Source organism: Barbus barbus, assembly GCF_936440315.1.
Source record: "Barbus barbus genome assembly, chromosome: 2".
Lineage (NCBI taxonomy): Eukaryota > Metazoa > Chordata > Actinopteri > Cypriniformes > Cyprinidae > Barbus > Barbus barbus.
In genome coordinates, this window is record NC_136730.1 from 29,756,738 (window position 1) to 29,783,093 (window position 26,356).

The following is a 26,356-nucleotide window of genomic DNA, read 5'->3' on the forward strand; positions in this document are numbered from 1 at the left end:
TACAAGCTGAACATTAGCACTCAAACCACACACTTGGAAAAGTTGAGATTACACCTACTTCTCTTTCTCCTCTTGCTTTGTGCCTGAGGTTATCTGTTCAAAGACATGTTTATCGAGACCATTGGTGTTTCAGCATCCAAAACAAGGATGACAGGCATCGGTTTTCAAAGGTTAGGTACCTGAAAGAATTATCTTCAAAGGGAGCACTTTTAATCCAAACAAATTCAGGGTTTTGCTAAAGGATGCTTCATTCAGACCAAACTGTTATCCAGCCCTCCTCTGTGAGCCTTTAATAATAGACTCTTCGGGTAGAGTTTTAGGCATGGTTCAAATCAGAAACTGCTGTAAATATCATCATGACCACATACCTAAAAAATACTTAAACATATAAAATGATTTATATAAATACCTTATATATACCTTTATATAAATGCTAAGAGGAAAAATATAACTCCAACAAACAATTATTCACTTGTGATTAAGATATATTTTATCACATAAGCCCTGCTATATGAAAAAGTGTTAGTAGTAGGGTGTTACAATTAATATTTTTACAAAAATAACTAGGGCCTACTATGTTTTTCATACAATTAAATTAACATACTTACAATGTCTAAAATGTTTTGGAGCAGTCCAATTTTAGAGATGATGGAAGTTTTGCAAAATTATGTAAAATATGCAATTTTATTCAAACACGTTAAATACCACAAATATATGCAGGTATTTTATTCATAGTTTAGTAATATAATGAATATGGTGAATTTGATGTAAATTAACAAAAAGGATATTTGTATCATTTAAACCCAAGTTCTAATCCAAGCATTGAGATTTTTGAAATATTATTATTAAGTTATATTCATATTCTAAAAACACAATATGTGACCCTGGACCACAAAACCAGTCTTAAGTCTGTGGGGTATATTTGTAGCAATAGCCAACAATACATTGTGTGGGTAAAAATGATCGATTTTTCTTTTATGCCAAAAATCATACGAATATTAGGAAAGATATTTAGTAAATTTCCTACTATAAATATATCAAAACTTATTTTTTGATTAGTAATATGCATTCCTAATGACTTAATTTGGACAACTTTAAAGGCGATTTTCCCAGTATTTAGATTTTTTATATTTTTTTAGCCTAAATCATTATGTGGTATAAATTACTCATTACTATAACGAACAGCAGTCTCAGTCTAAAGGAAGCATAACTCATTTGGCCTCTAAAATACAAATACTAATACTAAAATAGCCTACTTACATGACAATACATCATTACCCTATTAGTAACTTGTTTAAAATAGTGTAATTAACGTCTTATAAGAGCTTGTCAATGTAAAGAGAATGAAAGAGCATTCAACACTGTTCAGTGATCATTCTGAGCCCTTCAGGTAAAGCTCTGTGACTGTGCTCACATGAAGGTAACAGCTCCCTCTATCCATCAGATGAAGACCAGGATGCAACTATATGGGATGCGGTCGGACAAGTGCGCTGATGCTGCTGAGGAAAATATTTCAGTTTTCTTCCGTAGATGAGAACACCAAAACAAAAAGGATTCATGACGAATGAAAATCACTCAACACAAGGATCTGAGATGGCACCTCACGAATATGTTTGCAGTCGTTTTTTTCGGCTGTGAAACAGACTGAAGAAACAAAAGCGTGCTCGTGAATAGCAGCGCGAGAAGAGGCACGAGACAAAACCACAAAACAGCGACGCTTCATTGCTGTTTAAACAGCTTTATTTTTTGCAATAAACGAGACTAAACCTTAAAAAATAATAATAATAATTTAACACTTCCACTGTCCGCTCATCACATAGCGCACCTGGAATAAGGATTTGGACAAAACTCTTATGGCAGTAACAGGACTTTAGGATGAAAGCCTCTGTTTATGAAGAGATATCGAAAAGGAAATGAGTGCGTAGGCTACTGTAAGTTTGACGGCTGCCTCACCAAACCCGTCATTGTGTTTTTCCTGTATTGACATTTCTTATAACAGAAATGATGAGCTGTCCCTCTTGTTATATCAAATATTGTTCTGGCTGGACTCAAGTGAGCAGTCAAGATAGACACTGGACAGCGCAGCATCAGCCAACACACACATTTTCTGTGGTGACACCGGTTTAAACATGCCAGTTTTACTGAGAAAAACACGTTTACGGTAAGCATTCGCGATTATTAAAGCAATAATTACTTCCTGTGACATTTATGACGAATGTTGGCTACATGTAGCTGTGTAAATGCCATTTATAATAAATAGCCTTTCCTCCAGTACTCGGAAGTTTAGAATGCCATTGTTGAAAGATAAGTATAAAGGAAACAATTTTTAGGTGTTCAATAGCAGGTCTAAATCTATTCTAATCTGGAAACTATTACCGGTATTGTGAGTGCAAAACATAATTTCAACATCTTTTGACATTCTAGCTGTACAGCATCAACGCCGAAGGGGCACAAGTCTGAATTTTCCACTGAGTGGGTGATGTTGCTGTGATGAGGATGCGCTTTCCTCTGAAGAAGATCCGCAAGCAGTTCAAACTCCTTCTGCTGCTCGTTTTGCTTATGTTTGCCATTGGGTTCACGTATCTTCACATCAACCAAGGCAAAGCCATCAAACTCCACTTCAACTATGGGAAAGGTCAGTATTAATGAAACTGCACTATTGCTGTAGCCTTGAATAGAGCTTGGAGCATTTCTCATTGAAGGACAGTGATGCCCACTGAAGCCATAATCAACATATCTCCGATAGCTTTAAATGGGATTGTGCACAAAAATCCAATTGTGCAAAGTTGACTGTGAAAATTAGACTATTCTTACATATCAATTGAATCTTTCTATTGGGTTTCAGAAGCAGGTTAATGAGCAAGGCATTGCAGTAAAATTGAGCTGTCCATTGCTAAAGCCATTGTATGATCTAAATGAGGATTTTTCCTTCAGGTTAAAGTTTAATTATCGCTTATTTCTGCCCAGCTAACTGCTGATTATTCCTAAACTAATTTGTACTCTGGGTTGTACAACCATTAGTACTACAGATAAGACTCAAAGCGGCTCTGTGCAAAGATGATTTTCCTTTATGCTTTTTGAAGAGAAATTAAGTCTAACCCACAGGCACAATTTGATGAATGTCCTGAAAGGTACCAATTCAGTGACAAGAGTTCCCTTCCTTTAATTACTGTCAGGAATAATCACTTACCACACACAATTCTAAGAGCACAAGTGGCCTTTTAAACATGTTCCTGTTATACTTGGTAACGTGTGTGTGCATGTGCATAAGAAAGGCTGATGTAAAATGCTTTTTACATGTCCGGAATGTTATTCATACAGTAGATAATAAGCATAAAATTAATTTCAGTACGTTTTCATCTAGCTCATATGTGACTTTTCTTCTTGGAAAAAAGTTTTACATTTATAATATACAAAGATGTTTCAACAACAGTGTTTAGATGTAAATTCCTTATGTCTTCATGTATAATACAGATGTTGACAAATAGTTTGAACTGCACAAGTTATGTGTTTGTTATCAAATATTTATATACAGTATATGCTTGGTTTTTAACATTTAAACACTTCTTTCTTTTTTCCCCCCCAGACCACACCTATATCCTCTACAATGCAAAAATACCTAATGTTTGCTCTGAGGAAATTTTTTACCAATTTCTAATTTAGCTTTCTAGTCCAACTAAATTGGATTTTCTAAAATCATAGCCTCTCATTAACTTTTACCTTGAAGCCGTATGTCCTTTGTTATTAGAGGTGAAGTAATTGTTATGGATTAGGTGATAAACCAGGACTGTATTTGAGAGAGGAATAAATTTGTATATTTCTAATTATAGCATAAAGGCTCAAGGCTTTTTCCCCCTTGGTTTTCCACTGATTGAGTTTTAAAAATGGAAGTTAGTTGCTGTGGATTCTGTGGCTGAAGTTGACAGGGAGAGAAATTAGAGGTGCAGACTCTTTTAACCCATAGGTTAATGAAATTTGTGTTAAACTCCTCTCAACACACAAGATAATGCTTATGCAAATGGGTGTTTTGGACAGATGCCACTGTTATCTCAAGTGAGATGTGCTATAGGTGGGAAGTAAGAGGGCTGAGCCCTGAAATCTCTTCACCCGGGTATAGTCATTAGTCAGAGGGGAGGTAAACGTCTTGGAAGACAAGTTGATCTCTGTGGACAAAAGTCTTTTGGAGACACAATTGCTGTCACACTGAAATAAAAATGACCAGGCCTGAGTTGTGTAATTAGGACATAAGGCAAATCAATTAAATTAAAGCTCCACAAGCAATATTTGCATTGCATACTGTGCATCTTGAATATGCCTCTTTTCATCAAAGGGAGAGATCCTGCATTTGTGTTTAGGTGACTGAACAGTCCGTTGTCTGTTGACTTGGCTCGGGGCAAGGACACATGGAGCAGGTGGTGGTCCACTCAGCACCAAGACAGGAAGAGCATAAAACATGCAGATTTTGCCAGTCAGAGAATCCAGGCAGAAGCACATTTTGAAATATGAAATCTTTTCAAGCTGGCTAGTTGGACATTAAACTGGACATTTTCTTTCTTGTAGTTAATCTTAGCTCATTTATAGTCAGTGTTGGGTAGATTACTTATGAATTGTAGTCCATTATTGAATACAAATTACATGATAAAAATGGTAGTAATGTAATCTATTACATTACACATTTTAGATCATATGGTTTTCTACTTTTCGATTACTTTTCGATTTCTTTTGACCTCAGCTGTTTATCACATTTATTTGAGTGGGATAATCTTGTTCCATGTTGACACAAATACAAAGATATATATATATATATATGTGTGTGTGTGTGCGTGTGCGTGTGTGTGTCCAGTGCATCCGGCAGCTATTTGATGCCCTCTGGCTTGCACTGCTTTGGGATTCTCATTGTCTCTTGTTTGGACAGCTTCTGCAAGTATCACCACATAGATCTCAGAGATGCCACTGTCTGATGGAGCAGTTTGTCTACCACCCACTCAGTTAATTGGGAGCTAGTCGGTTTATATCCACGAAGCCATTCATGTGCAACCTACACCTGCTATAAGATGAAGCTCTGACTGGACTGGTTGGGTCTTGGTGCCTTCAAGCAGTATAGCATGTTTCATAGACCTGAACTTAGTGCATAAAATGTAACCCCCACCCCAAAAAAAGGGCTGCATCTCATTGCCTTTGATTTCAGTTGCTGGCACCTCAAACTCTCATTGGTATTCCTGGAGGCAGCAGTGGCTTTGGCTCTGGGGCTGAAGATGTGCTCTGCATGGCCTCAGTCCAATTGTTGAGGAGCCATTATCATTCCTTATTCATGGCTCTTTTATTTAGGGACTATATGGGATGTTGCAGGTTGCATGTAAATTTTTAACAAATTTGCTTGTACTGTAGGAAGTTTTCATATTGCTCTGCACAGTTTGGAATCTTAAACATTATTATGTTTAATTGCATCCACTGCTTCATTAGTAATCTTTTGACAATACTGATAATTTGTTTACCTCATAAATTCATTCCATGAGCCAATGTTATAGACCAGCAATTGTCAATGTATTGAGCATAAATACATTTTTATACAGGTAGTTTTGCAGTAAGAAGGAAAGGAACACTTTTATCTGTCTGCTAGGCTGATAGTGGGAGGTGCAATAGGCTGGTTGAGTTGATCTTTAGAAGATGGTGTGACATTCAGTCATGCCGTCATTATATCATTTTTTTTTCATGTATGTCTCTCTCAATTGAGCTGTGTAAGTTTGTGCTTATTAGGGTAAAGCCATAGTAATTTCACTTAAAAGTATTGAGGCTTTTGAGCAGTTGGTTATATGTATATTTCACAATGTTATAGTTTGCAACTATATTTTGATCAAATAAATGCAGCCTTGTTGGGTGACCTATATAAAAAACATTCAAAATTCTCACAGCCCCCAAATCCAAACAGCCAGTGTAGCCTATAGAAGTTTGTTCCAGATCTGGAATCAAAGAACGTTGATATAACAGTCCAGTAGTCGACTTTTATCTGTTTGAATCAGTGCACTTGTCCAGACAGTCCAGTTTGAAGCTATTTTCATTGGGGGTTCAATATTAATTCCTTGTTTGATGTATGAAAGCAATTTTACAGGTGCTGCCTGCTTGCTACTCCAGTAACTTCTCAAATGGCCCACACTGTTGATAGTTTTATAATTTTGTAACAGAGGCCGAGATTAATCTAGTAATGGCAGATCCTGTGGTGTTAGAACGTGGTTCCAGACACATGAGGGTCTTTGGGATGCTGCTTGTTTGTTCACTTTGAAACTATACAGTACATCAATTGGTAATCAATACTCAATATAAAGTTTAATATAATATTAAACTTTATTATTATATTTACCTAATATTTCCTGTCCATATCGCTTAAACCAGCTACATAGCTTGTCTTCAAAGAGCTTGTCTGCTAATCAGCTAGCTGACTATAGACAGAGATCTCTGCTATAGAATCGTGTGGGTGGAGGATCTGTTACCTTAGCCTGCTGCTTTGACGAGAGAAACACTTGCTTTGTTGTAAGTGTGTTGTGACAAACTGGTGCAGGTGTAATTTAAATCATTATTTCAGTATTATGTATTGTTCCACAAGCACTGTAGATAAACATCTTTCGTTAGAGTACATCAGAAACTCTTGTTGTGTGAATGTTACTTGTGTGTGTACGATGTATTTCTGAACTTGCTTCACATTTTGTAACAGTGAAAGTTTTGCACTTGCATTTGTGCTAAAATATTGTAAAATTATTTTTATTCATTCATTCATTCATTCATTCATTCATTCATTCATTTTACAGAATAATATGAAGACTAGCCTTTTACCATCTGTTCTCTATGCAAATCCATCATGTACACTCTTTTCTCAGCACTTTCAGTGTTAATTGATAGTTGTATTCACTATAACATCTCAAACAAATAGTTCTGTTTCTGAAGGATATGATTTAATTCATTTTAATTCATTTTATTTTGTTAAGTTCTCAGATCATCAAGCAATCACCTTTATGCTAGCATTTAAACAAACAACAAATGTAGACATTTAAACATTTACAACCCAAATTCCTTTTTTTAATATTTGAATAAAATGAAAACTAAAAGACTCTCAAATCACATGAGCCAATATTTTATTCACAATAGAACATAGAGAACATAACATGTTTAAATGGAGAAATTTTACACTTTTATCCACTAAATGAGCTCATTTCAAATTTGATGCCTGCTACAGGTCTCGCAAAAGTTGGCACGTGGGCAACAAAGGGCTGAAAAAGCAAGAAATTTTGAAAAGATTCAGCTGAGAGAACATCTACCAACTAACTAAGTTAATTGACATCAGGTCTGTAACATGATTAGCTATAAAAGGGATGTCTTAGAGAGGCAGAGTCTCTCAGAAGTAAAGATGGGCAGAGGCTCTCCAATCTGTGAAAGAATGCGTAAAAAGATTGTTGAATACTTTAAAAACAATGTTCCTCAACGTCAAATTGCAAAGGCTTTACAGATCTCATCATCTACAGTGCATAACATCATCAAAAGATTCAGAGAACTGGAGAAATCTCTGTGCGTAAGGGACAAGGCCGAAAACCTTTGTTGGATGCCTGTGGTCTTCGGGCCCTCAGGCGACACTCATCGGCATGATTCTGTCATTGACATTACTAAATGGGCCCAGGAATACTTCCAGAAACCACTATCGGTAAACACAATCTGCCGTGCCATCTGCAGATGCCAACTAAAGCTGTATTATGCAAAAAGGAAGCCATATGTGAACATGGTTCAGAAGCGCTGTTGTGTCCTCTGGGCCAAGGCTCGTTTAAAATGGACTGTTTCAAAGTGGAAAAGTGTTCTATGGTCAGACGAGTCCAAATTTGACATTCTTGTTGGAAATCACGAACGCCGTGTCCTCCGGGCTAAGGAGGAGGGAGACCTTCCAGCGTGTTATCAGCGTTCAGTTCAAAAGCCAGCATCTCTGATGGTATGGGGTTGCATAAGTGTATATGGTATGGGCAGCTCGCATATTTTGGAAGGTACTATGAATGCTGAAAGGTATATAAAGATTTTAGAGCAACATACACTCCCCTCGAGATGACATCTATTTCAGGGAAGGACAATGCAAAACCACATACTGCAGCTATTACAACAGCGTGGCTTCATAGTAGAAGAGTGCGGGTGCTGAATTGTCCTGCCTGCAGTCCAGATCTTTCACCTATAGAGAACATTTGGTGCATCATTAAACAAATAATACGTCAAAGACGACCACAAACTCACAAACAGCTGGAAACCTATATCAGGCAAGAATGGGACCAAATTCCAACACCAAAACTCCAGAAACTCATAACATCGATGCCCAGACGTCTTCAAACTGTTTTGAAAAGAACAGATTCTACACCATGGTGAACATGCCCCCTCCCAACTATTTTGAGACCTGTAGCAGGCATCAAATTTCAAATGAGCTCATTTTGTGCAAAAAATTTTACAATTTCTCAGTTTAAACATTTGTTATGTTATCTATGTTCTATTGTGAATAAAATATTGGCTCATGTGATTTGAAATTGTTTTAGTTTTAATTTTATTCAAATTTAAAAAACGTCCCAACATATCTGGTATTCGGGTTGTAGAAGAGGGTTATGTATGTTATACAGTAAGTTCAAACTTGTATTTTCACTTGTTGATAAATAGACACTTGCAAACAGAGGTTTGATTGATATCCATAGCAACAGTAAGCCTTATAGTTTTTTATAATGTTCAATATTATGTGGTATATCAATGAAATGGTAACACTTTACAATAAGGTGTCATTTGTTAACATTAGTTAATGTATTAACTAACATGGACAAACAATGAACAATGCATTTATTACACTATTTATTAATCTTTGTTAATGTTAGTTAATGAAAATACAGTTGTTCAGTGTTTATTCATGTAAGTTCACAGTGCATTAACTACTGTTAAACTCAACTTGTGATTTTAATAATGCATTAGTAAATGCTGAAATTAACATTAACTAAGATTAATATATGCTGTAGAAGTATTGCTCATTCTTAGTTCATGTTTGCTAATGTTGTTAACTAATGTTAACTAATTAACCTTATTGTAAAGTGCTACCAATGAAATACACAGTCTGTAATGAGAAAATAGACAAGTATTGTCATTATTTATCATTTTGTTACAGATTTATTTCATGACATAAACCCTCTTTTGCAAATTCAAAAAAGCTGAAATTCGGTTATCTGCACTGAAACAAATATAGCATTTAAATATAATCCTGTGAAATGTATTGAGAGTGGCATTGAACATGCAAATTTCCTAACTAATATAAAATTCAGACTGTTACTGCTTAGCAAAGCATACATGTTTAAGGGCCTGATTCTCAAATTAATTTGCTTTAGCTGTTAACATCTCTGTCCTCCATAACCTCTTAAAATTAGTTGTTGCATTATCACATCTGTTTTAATTCACTGAACAAAGTATTTTGCATCTAGCAGATTTAATTGGTCCCACAGAATCAATTCTGGATCAGTCTAGGTAATGTTCACAGAGCTGGCCTTTCTTTAATGTTCTCTCTTTTTTACTTTAAGACCTGCTGCTGGTCCCATCAGGATTGTGAGTACATAGGTCTATGATGTTGAAGTACTATTTATTCTGGTTACCTTATACTCATTTATTTGATTTTGACCTAATGAATGAAATCATTGGTTACATGTGTGACTGATTTAGATAATACATTTGGTTGTTTTGTATTTGAAGTCAAAGCCTACAGTGCTAAAAGCACTGAATTTATTCTTGTGGCTTTTTGGCTGTACTGTAGTTCCCAGTGGCAGTTACAAATCACAATATTTCAGGCAACGGATGAGGGACTGGGCAGTCTGTTTTCTCTGTAGGAGATCTCTATCCTCTTCCCTTTCATTTAATCTTCTTTTCTGTGTCTCCCTCAGTGTGAAACGTATAGTATCTCTCTCATTTGCCTAAACAGGGGAATCTAACATATGCATGTATTCATTTATAAATATTAATGTTCCTGGCGCACTCTCCATTCTTCCAGAGCTTGGAAGCTCAGCTAAAGGACTTTACTCACGAAAGACACACTTCTAAACCTCCACACAGGATGATTTGATAAACTGGGAGGACGACTTGTCAGCCCCACATTAAATATGACTGCCATAATTCATGCCATAAATTCATAAATGTCATACATATGATGTGTATACACCCACACACACACATATGTAATGTGTGCACTTTAACGTGTGCATTGTCAGTATAGTTCATTTGCAGAAATTGCTACTCTCATTGATGCTATTGCAGTCTACTAATTTGCCTTGTTTAGTAAATTTGGCCCTAAATAACTAAAATTATTGAAATAATGTTAATATTGTGTGTTGCTTGAAACATCACTGACTATTTGCAGCCTTTTGTGATATGTGTGTATAAGTCCTTCAACTGTCCTCAGTTGGCAAAGCTGGATCTCAGCATCATTTAGCCACTGTGGGGAAGAACTCAAATTGCACAGCATGATGGGAAACCAAAGAACTTACAGGACCTACAGGCTTTTTGTCAAGAGCAGCAAACAACATCACTGCTCAGGACAAACCAGACTCATAAACAAAAAAGGCTTACAAAAACAAGGGGATAGCTTTGGATAGACTTGGATAACTTTTTTTTTTCTTGTAGAATACTAAGTAAACAATAATACAATTTGTATGACTCACTTCATAAACATCTTCTATATTGTAAATTGTATTATCATACAGCTTTATATATAAAGTTGGATATGTATTATATCCGAATTTATCCGCATACGTACAGTAAACTCGCGTAAAGCGATGTGCGCTATATAGCAAACCTTGAAAAAATCCTGAATTTTTTTTTTTCAGTGCAAAATGTAACAGTAGTATAGCCCGGCTCTTTATCTAAAGTTGAATATATAAGTATGTCCAACTTTGTCCACATACATGGTATACTTGTGTAGGGTGATATATACAATATAGCAAATGTCAACTGCTTGATTACTTGTATCGCTGCAAAATGTAAATTATGTTATCACCCAACACTAATCTGTAAAGCTGCTTTGAAACAATGCATATTGTGCAAACCATATACAAATAAACTTGACTGTAGTTTCTGCACAGCGCATGCGCACTTATGAGTGGAAATCTATTTACCTTCAATATTATAGTAGTATAATGGTTCAAAAAGCATCCTACCACATGTGTGTGTTAGTGGCCAATTTCTCTCTTGGTCATTAGTCTCAATGGGACAGCCTGGTGGGGTGCAATTCCCTCAGATGTTGTAGTGGCAGCTGGCACACAGATGTTAGAGTCACTGTCAGGCTCTGCGGGTAAAGGGCAGAGAGAGGCTATAGGCACACCTGCTTTATGTATGTGCGTTCCCATCTTGAAAGTGCAGGTACACTGCGATATGAATGAATACTGAATACTGTATATACACTGTTATCTGAACATAGGTTAATCAAGAAAAGCTTGTTACACATTGACTTGGGCATTAAAGACACTTAATGTAGAGTAATATTATCAGTTTGACTGCACACGATGGATTGAGCAGAATGATGACGCTGTTTTCTTCTGTATAGACAGAACACTGTTACTGAACTGAACTGAATCAACATCAAATTGACTTGAGCTGAATATCGGTATTGTCTATAATTGAATTGAACTTATTTCATAATTGATGAACTTTACACAGGTATTGAACTGCACTGAATCAACACTGAACTGTCTAAAGCTGAATAATAACACTATTGTCCTTTTAGAGCTGCTTTACAGCAGAATTTGGATTTATCTTATATTTGATGAAGTTTGTATCATTGTTTCTGTTATTTTCTGGTTTACTTGGCTTGACTTTCTCATAAAGTACGGCTGCATTCATACTGTCAGATTTAGAGGCAGATATGTTTCCTTATTCTATAATATATCCTGAAATCACTTCTTTAGCACTGTTTTAGCATGAAAACAAATATGTTAGTGAAATGTTTTTAAGAACATTTGACACTTCATTTGAATAAATCATATCTGACTTTAATCCCCATTCTTATGAGTTGTCTCACTCCTCAAGACAACATAAAACACACAGCAAATCATTAAATCATACCCAGCATCCTGCTGCACTAAGCTAGATTGATCTTTTTATAGAGTCTGTATTGTTAAAGACCTGTCTTGTATGTGAGCGGGTGGCATGATGTAGATGCTCTGTGTGCTGTCACTTCAGCAAATAGACACAGATCAGACAGACTGATCTCAGCTCAGACAGCAAGTGTCAAAACCTGTCTGAAAGAATCTGTTCTGCATCCCTAGCTGGTTATTCTACATTCCCCCTGCAATTGATTCTTCATATTTGATAGCTCTAATGTGTCTTCACATATAAAGTCCACGTGTTTCTCTTCTGGACTATTTTTTGTAATGCATCTTTGAAGACATTTTTACTCTTAAGTACATAAAAATCTGCTTTAGTGGGGAGTCTGTTCTGCTTCAGTAGCTCATGCTCTGCCATCATTGAAGCTATATTGACTTTCATTTGGGGAAAAATAAGAAAAGGTAATCAGTAGCGTGTGCAGAAAATTCTCAGAGGTAGGAAAAAAAATGCAATTATCCGCCCAAATTCCAGTTACTTGCACACAATAATGAAGGTTATTGTTTGGAGCCAAATGCAACTGTTTACTCATTGTAGAAGCTTTGAAACTCGGCCAGATTACACTGTCAAATTGGATTCATTTGCATAGAGATTCATGAGAGAGATTGCCTGAGCATTTGACTTGTTCATATATGTACTAATTGCAGTTAGCTGAATTCCAGCTCATTAATATGTAAATACACAAGCCTTTCTCATTAATGCACAAGCTAAAACATCTAAATCGTTTACAAGTACAAGGTAGGCCTAATTGAAATGGGCCTTTGAGGATCTGAGTGTGACCTCTGCACTTGCTGATACTCCTTTGTACAATTGCAGAATATAATTCTTGCTGTGGCAAATCTGTAATTCTTCAGGACGCCTTGCTGCATAGGCTGCAGAGATAGATTAGTTTTCAATTACCTGTGTGTAGTGAAGCCTAAAAGCTGGACTTGCCTCTTCGTCATAGCTGTTAAGGCTATTTAAAGCTCCACATATGAGATTTTGCTGATTCTGAAACTCTGTAGAAGTGTCTGTAGAACTGCTGTGACAGATCTAGGGTTTTTTGGAAGCAGGCGTTTCAGAGTGCTACACTAATGTACTTTAGAAAGTTATGTAAAGATATTACTGGCAAAAAGCAGAAACACGCTACTGAAAATGTTAATACTAATTAAAAACTACCATTTTCAGCGACTTCAAAATCAACCGTTTGATCGCTGGCAGCTTATTTACCACATCCACCATCATATGACAGTGACATTTTTATTTTATGGCATACAGTAATTGCTCTGCAGTATAGCCATTTAAACCAGTTAAATTTTTGCTGATGGTATTCTTTTGTTTTAAGCCTGCGGTGATTAGGAGTGAAATGTCACGTCATTATTGTCTATTAAACAGTGCCACCCCGAGGAATAAAGGTGAATTGCATGTATTGAGTCATCGAATATTTGAATATTTTTGTGCAGAAAAAATATACTTACACTAATACACACCTCGGGTCTCTAGTGACCCTATACATTTTTTTATGAAAAAATGTTCAGAAAACAGACATTCTTTTAAATTTAAATATTTTATTCTTGTTATATTGTTTATAATGAATAGATTGAGGAACACTAAGAAAGCTGATGTCTAACATTAAAAAATGAAGGAGGGAGAGGGCAGTTAACTACGTCCCGGGTCGCTAAAGACCTGAGGTATGCATTTAAGGGTAAAACACTTGACAAATCTCCTAAAATAGTCTATATACATATTTGTATAGTTATAAGAACCCCAAATACATACAACATTTCCATGCTTATACTGTAAGGTTTTTCTGACTTCGTTTGCGTGGAATTGATGTTTTCTTATATTCAAGCGTGAAGGCATGAATGCTTACACCACTGCTGATTGCTCTTCTGCCTCCACTGTGAAAACCCACTGTACAGGGAAGCACAACTGCTTGTGTATGTAGGTTTCATGATGCAGAAGATAAAATGCCTGCCAAAACTCAATTGTCTAGTTTCCTGTCCTGCAGCTATAGACACTCTTTTACCCTTTTGACAACAGCACCACTCCCAAGCCCCTCCATCTGAACAAATAGGACTTCACCAGATGCATCTTAAGCTTCGCCTCAGACCAAACTGTTCAGCTGATGGCAATTCTCCATTTCAAATCTTTTTAATTCAGCTTAATCCGTGACGGCAAACTCATACTCACAGACTCTGAGGAGAGCTCACTTCTGTAAACAGACAAAAAGATCAACAGCTTCACAGTCACATAAATAAATCAATGTTTTGTGTTCAAGGTCAAAACTAAAATCAGTACAAACATCCCTCAAACTCATTTTCTTTACTCCCTACCTTGACAATTTTCCTTCCCTCACTTGACAAATCAAGCCTTCCCGTCAGCCATCTGTCCAGATAAATGGAGCATTATTGGTGGCAACATGCTGCATTTTTATGTTCCTCTGTGAATCAGTGCGCATATGAGTCACGGAACAAATGACCAAGAAATGAAGGAATTACCATATAGTACCAGTCATATCTGTGGACAAGGATGTTACATGAAATAGATCAAGGTGAAATATATCTTATTATCTGTCTTATCTTCACCAGCTGTGCTGATATTATATATTCTGTCAGAAGACTAGAGAAATCTCAGATGATTTGGTTTGTGTCTCAAAGATGCTTCAGTTTCTCCATTAATGCACATGTATAGCACTCCCAGAGGAAAATGTTATAGCTCAGAGCTAGAGGTAGAGTCTCAATTATGTTTCATTTACGTATCCACTGTGTTAGTTATTCCTATAAAATTGCTTGAGAAGGATATACACATGTTGGCATACAGCGATAGCATAGACTGTCTATCTATACAGTCCATATGCAAAACATAGCTCAGATTATTTGGCTTTGAGACATTGGTAAGTGTATACCGTACTGCTTAATGACTGGAGTGCGTTTTCTCTAATAACAGACAATAATTTTACTGGGATATTTTCACATTCTTTAGTCGCACAGCTTCTCATTAACCTGCTCATCACATTTCTGGTTCCTCTGTCAATGACATTATAGTTGCTTGCAGAGACATCACAGTGGTCAGGATCTCTTTTAAATGCAAGATGAGATGAGGCTTCCCTGAGTCTGAGTCTGTATTTTCTCTAGGGCAAATCAATGACATATAGAGAAACGTGAGGTAAAACGTTTTTACTTAAGTTCTTCCTAAAGCATAAATGAGATAGAAGTAAAGATAATAAACCTAATTATATTTCTGGAAGTCTGCTATCCCCTGAAAATAGAAAAACATATATTGAACCAGAAATATAGCTTCTAAAAAAAGTTACAAAACTAAGCTGTGTCATGTTGAAGGGTACAAATCTTTGGGGAATATGTGAATAATTTTAATTTCAAATAAAATGTAAACATTTTTTTTATTATTCATTTAATTAATAGTTAATCTTTAACCAAGAAATTACACAGTTTTATAATTCACCAACATACTGTACATCACACTAGACTTAAATTTTATGTGAAATAAAACTAATTTAATCTCCATATCATAACAATTCATTTGACTTGTTAAAAAAAGTTTTAGTATTAAAAAAAAAAATTCCCTTCTTTAATATGCACCAGTCAACATAGGTGTCATGCGGTAGCCCACCACCTAGGGCACCATCTCTTGGGGGAGCCAATTTACCAAGTCAATTTTGATGTTTTGAACACACTGTGCACTTGTGTAATTTGAACACGAGCCCTAGTAAAATTATGCTTAACATTATGTTGCCACCACCTCCTTTTAAGGAGTTGTCCGTATACCTACATGAGAAACATTTCACTAGCAATATTTCAGAAACCATGTCACTTTTTTACCCCTTTTTAAGAGATGAAATAGAGATACCTGATTCAGGAATCATTCACTCTTTTGATTATTGTTTTTTTTTTCTCTTCCAAACTGGTTAGACAACATTCTGAATCATTTTCACACCTCACTCACAAGCTGAAGTGTTTTTGGTGGTTTGTTGTCCAATTAGTAAAACAACGATGAATGGAAACTTTATAACACAGAAAAAAGTGTGCACTAGTTAAAGCAAACCTACGAATGCATCCTATCATTTTCCAGTGATAAAAGATATATTAAGATCAACACCTGCAACAGCTGCTTGAATCTGTACTGCAGGAAAACACATTTTCTAACATAGAGCATCAAAATAGTAACAGTTCTTTTCTTGCAGCAGGGGAGCCATTTCTCAACCTTCACAGCCAGTCTGTAATTTAGCTAATTGAAGTTTCACGAACTTAAGTACACAAAACATACTTCACGTCAAGATGGATATGACTGATAGACTTTATGTTCAGTAATCACTGAAAGTGTCAGAGTATTTGAATTAACATTTACTGAATGTTATTTCAGCTGCTCTGACACATTCTGTGATTCATTCAGTGAAAGGATTCGCCTGATCCAATACAGTAACATACTTTTGTTTTGTTTTTGTTTTTTGCCATTCATAGCGCTGAAAAATCAATGGCAATGGAAAAGAGAACCAAAACTACAGTACCATGGCATGTTATTTTGACATGAATATCAGAATACTATGTAATTACCAAGGTACAATTTTCTAAAAGTTTAAATGGCTTTTTGTGCCTATAATTGGCATATTTTGTGAGGATAATCATGCAGTGCTTTACATTTTTGTAGATACATGAAACAGGTTTTTATTAGCATTAGTCTCATAAGCCTTTTATAATCATCTGTCAGTCTTCAGATTCTCTCTGACTCATTTAATTGGTGTTTGTGATTTGTCTAGCAATACTTTGATCATTGCTGTTCTTGCCATAATAGATGCCTTCAAGTCTGAAATATTTTTTTTGCATCTGTTTCGGCCTCACTCTCTCTTTTATGTCTGTGTAGTTCATCTCAATCTGAAGAGTGTTTGGAGGAATGGGACAGGTTTTATCCTGGTGAGCCCACTTAAAGAGACTCAAGCATCAGTTCTGATTTTCCCCAGCTGTAGTTTGCCTTGATTAAACATTGCTCTCCAGGAGAAGACAAAGCCTCTCTGAATGCTAAGAGTGTTCTTGAGGATTCAAAGATGGCAGACAGTAGCTAGAAACTGATGTGTTCATTCACACATAATTTAAGACTGTTATGTCTGTAAAAAAGTTTCTGCTACACTTTCCACTGGTTTGATTTGTAGAGTCAATTATGTATTTCATTTACATTGTAAATATTAGATATGCGATATTTAATGAATTTTTGAAGTATGTGTTTGGAATTGAACTCTCCAGTTGGAGATGGAAGCCTCATTCATTTCCGAGAGAGAATTGAATTTTTGAATACTAAGACCCAGATGCATACACAATTTTGATATGCTGTTTTGAAGAGAGTAAAATGAGAAAATATAAAATATGATTGTGATACTGTCTGGTAGACATGCTCCTTCTTTGAATAGGTGGTCGAATTGATGGCTAGTCATTATCGTTAACCTTTGATGGGTGATTGTGGAGACCTAGATTGATCCTAAATTTTTTGATTCTCTGCCAAGTGGTATAGCAATGGGAGTTATTGTTTTCTTAACAATGCTGTCTGCTCAGGTGTCAAGGTCCTTAAATGCAGGCTTTTGTAAAGTCAGTATAGGGAGACATTGTGTACAGTAGCCACTGCATGATGTCTCATCATGGTACAGTTTATGCAAGGACAACAGATTTGTTTTGTAAGTATCTCTAATATTATTAAGCAGCATTGTCTCCCCAACAGCCCTCAGGATCAAACTACAAACCTTCTGACCATCATCCCAGTTCTGTGACCTTCATTCCAACACCACTGCTTAAGAAGTGGGATGGAAAGATATGCCATGTCTCCGGCAATAAAAAGAAAGCAACTGACTTCTTGACATGTTTGATGTTCTCCCATGTTGCTACTGCATTGGTTTTGCAGCATTTTCTATCAATGCTGACACTGACAACCTTTCAGGCTCCTCAGACTTCAACTTGTGGAACCACCTATTAGTCACATGAAAAGATTTTCAATGGAAGACATTAGGGAAAAAAGGGGATGCTTTATCGGTTTTCCATCTGTCAGCCTGTAATCTTGTTAGTGCCAGATGCAGTGGGACAGGCATCCTGCTCCTTGGATGATAAAATGGCATCCAGTCTCCCAATTTTCCTCTGCTTTCTTTTTCTTTAGAGCCTCAAGATTGAGAGTTTTATATTTGCGGTGCTTTTATTTTAGCTTTTTCATTATTTGTGCCCTGTCTCATCCATAATTCACCTGATTTTGCATACTTGTCTCTCTCTCATTTTCTTCATGTTTTTACATGTAAATAATTTTTTTAATAAAAATGGTTAAGATAAAAAAAAAAAAAACATTTTTTTGAACAAATGCATGGACAAAATTTGCATAAGTGGCTGGTTTATTCTCATGCTTGATGAAATTGCACATACTGTGTACTTTTTTTCTAAACACTAAAATGTTTGGGGTTTTTTCTACAGATATGGAGAGGCAGGCAGACGGGATGGGGTCCAGTCATAAGAAACACCTCCCCTCATCTCTCATCCCCTTTGAACATGAGGATGCTGCTGAAAGTCAGGAGGAGGGATTGGGGGTGAGTGAGCTGTTTTATATCATACTCAATACATTTTCAAGTATTAAGGTGAAAGTAGTTACACTTGGCTTTGATATATTAGTTGATATGTGCTATGTTTGATGTGCTATGCTTTTAAAAGTACGGTTTAGTGTGCGTTATGTATATCTAGCCAGCAGGATTTGCCCTGTTCACAATATCCCTTTAAAAAAATGCTCTCTAAATGAGGGTTTTGACTAATTCCATGCCAGTGGATTGTTGACATCCATGCATAATATAATCTCTTTTTCTCAGTGCCCCTGTGGGGGTCCAGGCATGTAACTGGCTCAAGGGATGAGTCTCATTAAAAATAACAGTACTCTCATATGCCAGCACAATACATTTACATGTCTTGTTTTGTTCTGGTACTTGTATCTTTTTTAAAGTCCCATGAAATTAGAAGTTTTTGGCTTTTATTATAAATATGTTAGCTTTAAGCTTATGTATGCCAAAACAGAAAATGTATGCATTCAAAATCTCTCTCTTGTGCATGCTCCAGAGAGCCTATCACATGAAATGAATGCTTAAAGAGTTACGGATAATGACGAAAGAGCCATTCTGTTCTGTAATGTCAATGTGTCATGCAAATAAAAGGCATCAATTCAAACTTCAGTCTCACAAACATATTTGTTATTTTGTGCCAATTTTAGAACACATTGTTTTCATTTGTCACACAGCTTGAGTTTGCTGTGATTAGAACAACTTTAAAGTCTGTTAGTGTATGATCCTCAGTCGTTTAGTGTATGATGCCCAGTCTTTCCTCTGTAGCTATTTACAAAATCGGTAAGTGTATGACGGTGGTTCTCAATTCCAGTCCTGGGGGCCCCCTGCTCTGCACATTTTGCATGTCTCCCTTACTTAACATACCTGATTGAGATCATCAGCTCGTTAGGAAAGAGATCCATGAACTGAACTAGCAAGCTGATGATCTCAATCAGGTATGTTAAGTAAGGGAGACATGCAAAATGTGCAGAGCAGGGGGCCTCCAGGACTGGAATTGAGAACCACTGGTGTATAATGCCTGGCATTTTAAAATCTGTTGAGATTTTAAAAGTTGTGCAGTGTATTCCAGCCTTAAGGGTTGTAAGTTATACCTGTATATTGTAATAACTTCATGTAAAGGATGGCATTTTAAACCCTACAGAGCTCTCTCATTTATATTTAACTCAAGTCATATAGAGTGTACGACCAGAATTCCGGAAATGTTGGGACGTTTTTTAAATTTGAATAAAATTAAGACTTTCAAAAAGAATTTCAAATCACTTAAGCTAATATTTTATTCACAATAGAACATAGAGAACATAACAAATGTTTAAACTGAGAAATTTTTAAATTTTATGCACAAAATGAGCTCATTTCAAATTTGATGCCTCATTTAGTGGATAAAAGTTTAAAATTTCTCAGTTTAAACATTTGTTATGTTCTCTATGTTCTATTGTTAATAAAATATTGGCTCATGTGATTTGAAAATCTTTTAGTTTTCATTTTATTCCAATAAAAAAAAAAAAACATCCCAACATTTCCGCAATTCGGGTTGTAGTTTCTAAATGTTCGGTCGCATTCAGGATTTTGAACAAATGGACATGAAGGAATAGAAATTGGTGGTTTGAGGTGGCTGTGGAGGTCTAACCTGATTTAGGGGTTCTGTGTATCTTTGTCAGCACTAAGATGATTTTAATCATAGTGAGGCTTTTATGAGCCCTTGAGGAAAAAGTACTACTCAGCCTTTCCTTTAACCCCACTTCGGCATGAGAAATGATGAATTATATGATTTGTGTGTGTGTGTTTAGCGCATATGCCTAGTATGTACAATTCATTCTCCAGCAACACATGTGCCTTCCTGCAGGATTTTAGCTTAGTCTCTTTGCTGTCAGCTTACTGTCTGTCCCTGTAGCTTTGACATGCTAACTACATGAGCTAGCCATGTGCAGACACGCACTTCTTTGTCAGGCAAGGCAGAGGATGGCAAAGCTTCAGCAACTCAACACATTTACGTTTAAAGGAATAGTTCACATAAAAATAAAACTTTGCTGGATATTTACTCACCCTCAGGTCATCCAAGATGTAGATGAGTTTGTTTCTTCACCAGAACAGATTTAAAGAAATGTAGCACTTGCTCACCAGTGGATCCTCTGCAGTGAATGGGTGCCGTCAGAAATCCATCAAAAAGACATATTTTACTTCAAACTGTTGCTTCTAGCTAAAATATTCTATCCATAATATTGCTTTCTGTAGTGATGCATCAGAGTGAAATATGCACAGATCAAGCACTGTTTACAAGTGAAAATAAAATAATATTTATAAAATAAATATGATGATGGATTTTATTGTGAGAGGACAACAGGGAATGGGCTTTTTTACTGGAGGAAGAGTTATGGCTTTTTACTTCACAAGATATTAATTAATGGACTGGAGTCGGTTAGATTACTTTTGGATTATTGTGATGTTTTTATCAGCTGCTTGAACTCTCATTCTGATGGCACCCATTCACTAACGAGTATCCATTGGATGAGCAAGTGATGAAATGTTAAACTTCTCCAAATCTGTTCTCATGATAGTTTCACAGCACAATACTGAAGCACAGCTCCACATACTGAAATATAATTCAGTGAAATTTAGGCTGATTTACAATGAGGAAAATGTGGGTGAAGCACCTTGTAGGCAGAAGCATTAGGTGAATGTAAATCTGCTCCAGAAGAACACATGGCTGGGATAGCAACAGTCACAACAGAGAGTTGCAAAACTAATTTTGGGTGGAGCAAAGGAGAAGCCAGTGGGAAATATCTGGGACAGCTGAACCTGAGTATCGAGCTGTGTTTTTGTGATTTGTTTAACCTCAAAAGGAAAACATTCAAAACGAGACAAATGTAGACAGAAGGAGATAGCAAGAAATGTGTTAGTGTACTGTATGTGGGGGTTTGTCTGTTTGGACTGTTCAGTCCTTTATGGTTCTTTTGTCTTTCTGTAGTTTATAACATTCTGCCCTCTCCTGAAGAATGTCGTCAGGGACATTTGTCACATTGATTTTTACTAGTCTTCTGCACCCATGATTGATTTTCTAACCATGGTAATACAACCCCTTGCTGTGTACTGCTTTGCTCGTGGCCACAAATAAGTCTTGCCTTTGCTTTGCTATTCTAAACCCTCAAGTAATTTTTAAATCATATTTTGACCATAGTATATTTACTTATCTTTTACATTGTGTCATTTGCAATTTTTGAAAATGTTGTTTCCTACTCTGTGTTCAAAAAAGGTTTGACGCATTTGTTAAAGTCAACCCGAGCACACCGCAGGACGAGCCTAAATTGGTTTCTGCGGACCTGCAGGTGGTAATCTCAGTGCCTGATGGATCTTTGCGGTCCTCTTTCTCCACGTTCTAGTGGTATAACGGGGTAACATTTTGATCTAGACAGGCTTAGCAGAACTTTTGTTGACAAGCTTACAGAAACACTCTCGCAGCAGACCTCGCTGAGCCCACTGGAATAACACGAAAAGAGATGGATCTAACAGTTATGTCTTGGGGTTTGCCAGAGCCCTGAAGAGGAATTTTAGAGTGTGAGAGATGTCTCAACAGATATATCCTTAATAGATTGTTTTGTTGGTCCAGCCTTTGGGCATTATTTCAGAACAACAACAGAAGGAGCCTCAGTGGACCGCTAGTCCCCATAGCTCAGTGAAAGATTATTTATACTGTGAAAACTCATATCATTGTACTTTTGAGCCCCCTGAGGGTGATATGAAGGTATAACCGGGTCATTACAAGACCAACAATATTCCCATAGAAGTGTACTTTCTGTGATGTCATACTTCTTGGTCAAGCATCTTGGTCACTGAAAGCACTTGGAAGACTGCTTATGTTTGCTTAGAACATTTTATATCCTCCTAATTCAATTTAATGCATAGTTATAAAGATATTGAATCAAAGTGAATCAACATAGTATTCTGCTTAATTCACCCACAGCGTAGCAAGTGTGGGTTTCATATTCTGTGTAAAAACCTCTCAGAATCACTTCTTTTGATAAATAGTGCATAGTAAAATTGTATTGTCACGAATCTGGTCCATGCTCTCCCGGTCAACCGCCACTAGAGGTCACCCGTTCACCACATTGACTTTTTCACTCACAACACATTGGACTCCATTTCCCACAACCCATTGCACTGACGACATGCACAGCTGTTCACTATCTCGCCCACACCTGATTATTTCACTATCACCATCACTCACTATTTAAGCCTGGGACTTGCTCTTGCTCACTGCCGAGTATTGTTAGCCTGTCTACTCTACGAAGCGTTTTCCGGTCATAGTTTTCCTGTTTGTTTTTCTGGTTCTGATTCCTGCCTGGTTTCCTGGTTTATTCTCTCTGCCTTGCCCTCTGGATATTGTACGCTAATCGTCGACCCACGCTTGCTCCACGGATTGCTGTGTCTTGCCCTTGCCATACCTGTCTGCTGTTGATTGACCCTGCCTGTCTTGACCATGATTTACAATAAAGCTTTGCACATGGATCCGCACGTCTCACGTCTCGTCAGCCCCGTAACATGTATATTATTTACTGTAAAAATGCCAGAAGTTTATTGGTCTAGTCATTAAAGGTGCAGTATGGAAGATTTATTTATTTATTTTTGTTAAAAATAACAAAAATATATTATTGAGAAAGTAAGAAAAAAAATGCCCTACCTGATTTACAACTAGAAACTTGAGCTGTGGGGTCAGATCTCGTATGAAAAAATCTGTTTTACATTATTCACCTTTGCATAATTATGCCAAAAGATTTCTTTTAAAATCATCACATTCATTCATGATAAAATGGTGAGCTGAGGTCCAACTCACATAATCACCAAAAGTACACCTCTTCCATATTACAGCTTTAATTAAACAACATAAAATCCCAGATGTAGCTGATAACAACAAAAATGTGAACAATTAAAATATAATGAAAAAGATCCTTAGAGACTTCTGGGAAGGTGACGTAGTTTTAATTACGTATGTTTTACTGTAAAAGTACTGTCTTAATGAATACAATATACATTTCAATATACAATAGTAGTGCTTTTATCTTGTGAAAACCATAAAATCTATACTGTAGTATTACAGTAAAGTTATATTGTTCCATCATAAATGGAATATATTTTGTTTATTGTACATGGTACGGTTACTTACTGTTGATCCAATTTGACAGTGTTCAGGCATGAAGTCATTCTTTAAAAATATATTAGTATTTTTAGATCAAACGTCCTACAAGAGCTTGTAAGTTGTAAGTCTCTCAGGTTAGTTTTGAAAGAGCGCTATCCTGCTGAGAGATTTTGCATAGCTGTACTCAGATCATTCAAAGAGTTCTAGTGCTACAGTGAGTCGGCTTTTTTTCTAGTATCTGAAGACTGGCAGGTTGAGTTTTGTGATCAGGGTCAGTGTTTTGTGTGTGTGTGTGTGTGTGTGTGTGTGTGGAGGCACAAATAGGTGAACACTGCATGTGCATTTGTTCTTTAGATGTGTTCTCTCTTTTTGAATTTTTTGTGTTGGGAAGACTTGGGAAGTTTTCATCTTCATGTTAAAACAGTTCTGAGAACATAGCATGCATACATGTGTTAGCAGCAAAAAGAAAATTTTAAGCAAAGTGAAAAAAAAAGTTGTGCGGTTGACTAAAATTACACTTAAAAAACAAGAAGAAAGATCACGTCTGTTGTTAATGTCAAACATATGGCTCTTTTGTCATGTACATCACTAAATGGAGCTCTTGTGAAAGTAATCACTGGAGACAAACGTTATTTAACAGCAGACTGATATCAGCTGTCAGGATACAAACCACTGTAGGGTGAGAGTTTTTCTTCCTCATCCTATAGTCACTCTTCAGTGATCTGTGTTCTGGGGACAGATCAATGCATTGGCATGCCGAGTGGAGTGAAAGCCTCCAGGCTGCAGGAGAGTTCAAATGAAAGATGGAATAACATTAAAAGCTGAGATCAGAACAGACTCCCTGTACACCACCATGACTACGGGCAAAGCAGCCGTGCCTGTTTATTTATAGACCTGCTTTTCTATGTTGCTTTACAGTGAGGATATGTCACAGTTTTAGGCCGGTTTTCACAGGGTTGAACAAACATGTGGTAGAATTTTTTATTTTGGTGTGAAACGATTTGATTCATTTTAGATTAAACTTTTTTAAACAAAGTTATGAAATCTTTTTAAATGCAGTATATAGATGTGATGGTTGAATTGTTTTCAGCTGTCATGAAAAAGATGAGTTCAAAGCATGTGGCACTGGGAGTAGAGCAGGGAGAATATGCACGCATAATTCTCGGGTTTAGAATTACCGTTGCATCTGTGTATAGCTGAAATCAAAATCAGGTCACATTGCATAATTTTGTTTTAATTATTATTATTATTTAATGATGCATATACACATGGCAACTGTATAGTATAAACTACCATTCAAAGGTTTGGGGTCTCTTGCTCACCAAGACTGCATTTATTATATGCAATATTGTGAAATATTATCACAATTTTAAATAAGTCTCATATTTTAAAATCTGATTTATTCCTGCAATGGCACAGCTGAATTTTCAGCATCCATTACTCCTGTCTTCAGTGTGACAGGATCCTTCAGAAATCATTGTACTGTAATATGCTGAATTGGTGCTCAAGAAACATTTCTTATAGTTATCTTTTTTCTTATTTGTAAGTGCTGCCTAATATCTTGGTGGAAACTATAAGAGATTGTTTTTTTTTTTCAGGAATCTTTGATGGATAAAAACAGCATTTATTTGAATTTTTTTTTTAACTTTCTAACATTATGACTTTACTAATCAATTTATATGTATCATGTATCAATGTATCATTGCTAAATAAAAATATAAAAAATGATCTTATGATGTAAAACTTTTGAATGGTAGTGTATCTACGTTTTCCAAATGTGACTCTGATTTATGTCTTTTTCACTCATTACAGACATTGTCATCTTGTGTTTTCTTTAGTTTTTCTACTCTTGTAGTTTGTTTGCTCTACTAAAATAAATAAATAAAATAAATAAATAAAACATCGGTTTGTCAGAAAATGTCATGACAAGAAGGAAAAAGTTTACCCACAGAACATTAGAAAGGAGCTTTCAAAAAGTTTCCCAATTATATGTCCATCTTTTTCTTCAGTTTCTGTCCTTTGAGTCTCTATCCTCCTCCTCTCCTGTTATCCTCATATGGACTCTTTTGTAGCAGAGCTATTCGCTCGTGACTGATTGTCAGTAAAACATGCTACTACTGTCATACTGATTAATGGCAGGGAAAACGCAAATTGAAAGCTGTCGTCTCTTGTGGATGAACATCTCTATGTGTATAGTCCTCAGCAAACAAAATGATGATGATTGCCATCCCCCCACCCCCCTATATCGTCTGTCACGGCTCACAATAAATAGGCCTTGTCTCTTCTCGCCCCGTTCTGCCTTGCTAATGTAAATAAGGAGAATTCATTAACCTTGCTGATAGTCCTAGGATCTGTTTCCAGGGTGTTGGTGGGAGCCATCTGGTTATCATTGCTGTCTTGTCAGAGAGCAGAGAGGAGATCCAGAGCTCGTTTATTTATGAGATCTGCCCTCGGTCTTACGTTGAGGTCAGATCTACCAAACACATAGACAGCAGTGGGTTGCACCGGGC

At 36.4% G+C, this 26,356-nt stretch overlaps 1 protein-coding gene across 1 annotated transcript in view; it reads left to right on the forward strand.

Annotated features, from left to right (window-relative positions):
• Nucleotides 1–2,490: 2,490 nt before the first annotated feature.
• LOC306878330 (N-acetyl-beta-glucosaminyl-glycoprotein 4-beta-N-acetylgalactosaminyltransferase 1-like) overlaps nt 2,491–26,356 on the forward strand; it is a gene marked incomplete at both ends in the record, with an annotated part of 64,386 nt that continues 40,520 nt past the window's right edge. Inside the window, 2 exons of the mRNA XM_079430608.1 lie at nt 2,491–2,635; nt 18,582–18,694. Of these exons, the coding sequence (XP_079286734.1) occupies nt 2,491–2,635; nt 18,582–18,694 (258 nt within the window). The remainder of the gene's footprint in view (nt 2,636–18,581; nt 18,695–26,356) is intronic.